This window comes from Vespula pensylvanica, chromosome 2 (assembly GCF_014466175.1).
Source record: "Vespula pensylvanica isolate Volc-1 chromosome 2, ASM1446617v1, whole genome shotgun sequence".
NCBI classification, from domain to species: Eukaryota; Metazoa; Arthropoda; class Insecta; order Hymenoptera; family Vespidae; genus Vespula; species Vespula pensylvanica.
In genome coordinates this window covers 17,450,403-17,456,277 of record NC_057686.1, presented here as the reverse complement: position 1 = coordinate 17,456,277, position 5,875 = coordinate 17,450,403, and the positions used below count along the sequence as shown (strand labels likewise).

Here is a 5,875-nt window from a genome sequence, read left to right as displayed (position 1 = left end):
CTCTCTCTCTTTCTCTCTCTCTTCCTCTCCCTCTCTAACATTGTCTACGATCTTCATCAACGCTTCTCTTCCGAAACAGACGGTCGTAAAATTTTGTTGGGATGTATAGTAAACTACAGTTAAACACGGTAGAACATAATGAAGCGTAATGCAGCGATAACACATTGCACGTGGTACATACATAATGCGCTTGCAGAGAGAACGAGTAGATCCTTCTAACGTGCACGTGTATCCACCCTCCCAAAATTCTCTAAGCTTGTGATCATTAACATTCGAAATGACATAAGTTTCTAAAGCTTAGGTTATAAACTAACAGTAAGTCATTAGTTATATTTGGTAACAAAGGATGTCTCTTCAAATAATTCGACGTATAATATTTAATCGTTGTTTCTTATTTATAATAAAATATTTCTGATAGCTATCCGATACATTAATACAACGATAGAAAATTATTTTTTGATAAAAAATGATCTAATAAAAAAATTAGAATCGTAATAAACAGTCTCACCCAACAAAGTATTATAAATTTTTTTATACATATTTAATTTAATTTTTTAATAATAATAATAATAATAATAATATTATTATTATTATTATTATTATTATTATTATGATTATTATTATTATTATTATTATTTAAGCATGTACTTAAAGAGATAACTTCTAATCTTCAAACTGATAAAAAGTTTTACTATAAAAATCTTATTGCTCTTTTTAAAGTCTTTGGAAATACTCGAGTCGCCCTCTTCTGATAACATTTAAGATCACGTGCATCGATAAAACAGGGTCGCTCGGAACGTATGGTGTGCCTACACTGACGCTACTTCTCAATAGGAATGTGCTGTTTTATTCTTGACACGTCGACATCTGTGCGCCGAACATTTAAAAAATATTAAATAAATATAATGACTTTGAACTCGTATGTCAGTGAAAATATATGCTCTTGCAAGTGAATTGCAATGTTGTATAAGATCTCGTGATAAAAATCATACGTCGTCTTATATAGCAGACGTTATCTCAAGTTTCAGTGCAAGTTTGACATGCTCCTCTATGTCCAAGTATCTCAGATATGATTTTTTAAAATAATTTTCTAGAATCTTATAATTAAACAGTGTGCTTCACGAGCAATGTGCTAAATGAGATTTAACGGGAATAAATTAACTGTCCATCAAAAACTAATGACAATTTTTTCTAAGAATGAAGCTTATTCAACATGACATTGCACGCTATTTATATATTTTATTTATTATCTCTGCTATTGTCAAAACGTTTGCCCAAGATTTGCCAAACGTTCAGGTACGTATATTTCCAAAATATTTGTATAAACGAGATATCTATGAATGACGTGTAATAACATATGGAACTATACTAATAAAAAATATATTTTTATACAGGAGAAAACGATTCACTTGCCAGAAACAAAATTTAATTTTAACGAATATTCCGAATATCCAGATAATACGGACAAGGTCGTAGGACCTCTGGCACCGCAATGGAATCAAATACTTTCTTCCAATCGTAATTTACAGATACAAAATGTTAATAGTATCGATAATGAAAGTTCATCTCAATCTTTAGAAGCATTAGATCCAAGTAAGAATTTTATATTGATTATATTTGTATATCATTATATATATTATTAAATGTATATCTTATTTTATTTCTAGATATAAAATGGGATTCTCAATGGGCATCTGATTTGAAATTAAAACAAATATCTGCAGTGTCATTGGATCCTAATGGAAATGTAGCGTTATTCCATAGAGGAAAGCGAACTTGGGACCAAGATACGTTTAACAATAAAAATAAATTTGATCCTAATAAAGGTCCGATAAAAGAAAATACGATCTTCCTCATGGATAAGACTGGGAAAGAATTATTACAATGGGGTAAAAATATGTTTTACTTACCTCATGGATTGACGATAGATTTCAATGGAAATTATTGGATTACGGACGTTGCCTTACACCAAGTATTGAAATTCGATGCTAGCGATATAGAGACACACTGGGAAGATCTAAAAAGAGAACAATATGATACAAAATTAGTAGAGGTTGACACTTATGATCGAAATGCCTTATTCAAACGCAGTATTATAAAACCATCTTTGGTTCTTGGAGAGGCCTTTGAACCTGGTAACGATAAAACACGATTTTGTAAGCCAACAGCAGTTGCTGTACAGTTAAATGGAGATTTCTTTGTTAGCGATGGTTATTGTAATTCTAGAATTATTAAATTTAACAAAAAAGGTGAACAAATTTTAGTATGGGGTCGTCATTGGGGAGAAAGAGGTAAACTTTTCTAATTACTAGAAAGGTTAACTTAATTCTTTTTTTAATCCTGATATCACTGAACTATATATATATATATATATTTTTCAGAATTTATGTACCAACAACCACCACCACATAATGCATTCTTTGTACCGCATGCATTAGCTTTAGCAAATGACCTAAATTATATTTTTGTCGCTGATAGAGAAAACGGTAGAGTTTCCTGCTTTTTTGCTAGTAATGGCACGTTCCATAAAGAGTACGCACATCCTAGCATTGGTACAAAGATATACAGCGTAGCATATGCACAAGAACGTATTTATTTGATCAATGGACCCGATTTATTTGAGAACAACGTGCATATACGTGGTTTTATCGTAGATATCAATTCTGGAAATGTATTATCACAATTTGCACCTACAGAAAAATTAAGTAGACCACACGATATAGCTGTAAGCAAAGATGGATCAGAGATTTACATCGTAGACTTAGATACATCCAAGATATATAAGTTTTTACAAAGTAAGTAGATTTTGATTTGATATTAAAAAACAAAAATTACCGTAGTTCATTTTATGACTTTATAATGCAGAATCGACCAGTGCTACCGAAATAGAAAATTCTACGTATTCATCGAATCATCATCAAACCGCACCATTAACGGATATTAATTCCGAAGAAACGTCCGATTCAAAAACTACGATGGCAACTTTAATATTCTCTCTTGTTACAACTACTCTTATTTTTATCGCAGTATGCGTGATTACTGCTGCTGTTATAGTGAAGTGTCAAAAAAGAGGTAGATTGCATCACTATGAGGGGGCTAACGTAGAATTTACAAAATTGGTTGAATGATTATTACTTATTTTTTTCAAATAATTTATATTATCGCAATGTAACTATATAAGTTTGCATGTCTGACCAATTTCTAAAATTTGGTTTGCATGTTCTGTGTAATTATTTTATTTATACGATATCTATTTTTATATTTACTTAACAGTCTTCCTTCCGCTTGTTCTATTTAGATTTTATAAAAAGGTCAGGTTCCTTTCGTAATACAATATATATATATATGTGTGTGTATGTGTATATATATATATATATATATATATATATATATATATATAATTACCATTAATGATACGATAAGAAAAGTTTTGTTTTTATACGTCCAATGTTTTAATATCACCGTTTAAATATTACGCACATATAATATAGATTATTAATACAACATTCCAGTGATCTAAGTTTATTGCAAAAAAGAATCGTGATTCATACAAGTATACATACATACATACATACATATATATATATATATATATATATATATATATATATATATTATAAATCTTATTCAGTATTATATATACTTATGTTACGTAATAATTGATATTTAATTATAATTATTATTGGCATGTTACTTGACATTATGTATATATAATTTACAGTTCTTATATTTTATCGCCTGTATACACATTATTATTTATTTGTATAATTTATATTTTCACACGCCTTACACACAAATATAAGTTGTTGTTTTAGTTCACAATTAAAAAAAAAAAAAAAAAAAAAAAGGGAAAAAGAAAAAAGTTTTTTCCATTTCCTAAATAAATATAAAACAAGCTCTACGCAAATATTATCTAATATATAGAATATATAGAATAACCTAATTAATAATATCTCTTTCTTTCATTTCTTTTTTTATGTCTCACAGGATGTTTGTTAATGATGCGTAAAAAAATGCATTGGCAAGCAGAAAGAAGAGAAAATTTTAAGCTTTCAAACTTACTTGAAAAACGAAGAGGCAAGGGATTCAAATTTTTCGAGAAACGGCCGAACAAACGAGACTTCAGTAAATTAAACACCGAACCGGAAACTTCCGACGACGAGCGTCCTGAGAATAATATAAACATGATGATATAAATACTTCACGTTTATCGAATAATAAGCGAGAAGAACAATTTTCCTCGTAAAGTTACGTATATAAGAAAATTGTTAAAAGGAAAAAAAAAAAAAAAAAGAGAAAAAAAAAGAAAAGGTAGACGTTCTTTGTAAAACGATCGAACGTAAAAATATCGACCGTTGGAATATTCGAACGATCTACCATTATTTAAACGAATTAATCGAAAATTTCCAAATCTTAAAATTAATTGAATTCCACGTAACGTCTATAATTTCTTAATAATGTCAATACGTATTAATTATGACGATCGTTAGATAATCGAAAAATTAATATTTTTGAAGAAAGAGAAAAACAAAGAACTTACCTCGTCCGCGAATCGTCAGGAAAAGAACGTGCTCGGTAAAGATGGCGATCGCAACGTCGCAATTTTCCGTTACGAACGAGAAAGCGAATCGATATATCGATATATTACACATACAGTTAAACATTATATTACACATAAAAGATTTATAGAACGAAATCGATTTGAACGTTTCGACGGTTAGTCAATTGGTTAACCGCGTTACCGAACGGACGATAGTTGCGTGTGTCGAACTTAATTCGAAACTAAAGGATAAAACTAAAATTAATAACAGACATATTTTAAAAATAATTTAATCGATAATGTGGAAATAATGTGCAGTAATAATGTGCAAATAATTGAAAATTGTTGAACGGTACAATGTGAAGTTAAGATTGATCGGTTATGATAATGAGCTTCGATCCCAGGTACGTTTTTTTCGATATATTTTTTTCTTCTTCTTTCTTTTTTCATTTTTTTGTTTTGTTTTTTTTTTTTTTTTTTTTCTTTCGTTAGTACGTTCCTTGAAAGGACTTTTTTATAGACGGAAAAGAAAAATGTTGACATCGTTGTCGATATAATTTAAGACGTGATATTTGAAGATAGTCAATATTATTTACATAGGAAATGTATCAAGATATTATGCAGATGATATTTGAGATATCGATGTTGTTAGGATTTGTTATAGAAAAGAATATGGCCATTTTTTTATTTCATGACATATATATATATATATATATACACATTTATATATTATGTATATATATGTATATATATATGTGTATATGTATATGTATATGTATGTATATATATGTATGTATGTATATGTATATATGTATATATATATATATATGTATGTATGTATGTATGTATGTGTATATGTATATATATATAGATATATATATGTATATGTACATATATATCAATATTCCAAAAAAATCAATTATTCGTATCAATGCAATGATCATTGCAAAATATTTGAAAAAAGTGACCGTTAGAACGAAGCCATTTTACTTTTTTATTCTCTTATTATCCGATCCTTTAAGATACGTTAATATCAATGTCGAATATAACAATTTTCATATATGTAAATCTTCTCAAGGATTAATTTAATCGATCGTAAAACGTTTATTATAGACAGAGATACATATGTATTTATTGAAGAAAAAAAAAAAAAAAAAGAAAAAAAAAAGAGAGAGAAAAAGAAATAATACCATCGTTCATTTAAAAACGTAACGACTTTTCGTTCGAGTCGACGAAAATGATCGAGTCGATAAAACAGTAAATTGTAAATACAGTAGATAACTAATTATCGACGTAATAACTGTGGATAAAAACGTTTAAAGCGAAACATTTAAA

General features: G+C 28.5%; 1 protein-coding gene across 1 annotated transcript; it reads left to right on the top strand.

The window, feature by feature from the left end:
- The first annotated feature begins 789 nt into the window (after positions 1-789).
- On the top strand, positions 790-4,995 carry LOC122637841 (peptidyl-alpha-hydroxyglycine alpha-amidating lyase 1-like). Its single transcript, XM_043830296.1, has 6 exons — positions 790-1,296; positions 1,395-1,593; positions 1,668-2,291; positions 2,382-2,795; positions 2,866-3,072; positions 3,988-4,995. Exons 1-6 carry the CDS (start codon positions 1,198-1,200, stop codon positions 4,194-4,196), a joined length of 1,752 nt encoding a protein of 583 aa, XP_043686231.1. The 5' UTR covers positions 790-1,197; the 3' UTR covers positions 4,197-4,995.
- Positions 4,996-5,875: the final 880 nt, after the last annotated feature.

Bases quoted from the DNA above. Each gene is read 5' to 3' on its own strand.
- LOC122637841 (XM_043830296.1), top strand. From the start codon at position 1,198: ATGAAGCTTATTCAACATGACATTGCACGCTATTTATATATTTTATTT. The intron at 1,297-1,394 runs GTACGTATATTT...ATTTTTATACAG, and splicing joins AAGATTTGCCAAACGTTCAG to GAGAAAACGATTCACTTGCC. The intron at 2,796-2,865 runs GTAAGTAGATTT...TTTATAATGCAG, and splicing joins GATATATAAGTTTTTACAAA to AATCGACCAGTGCTACCGAA.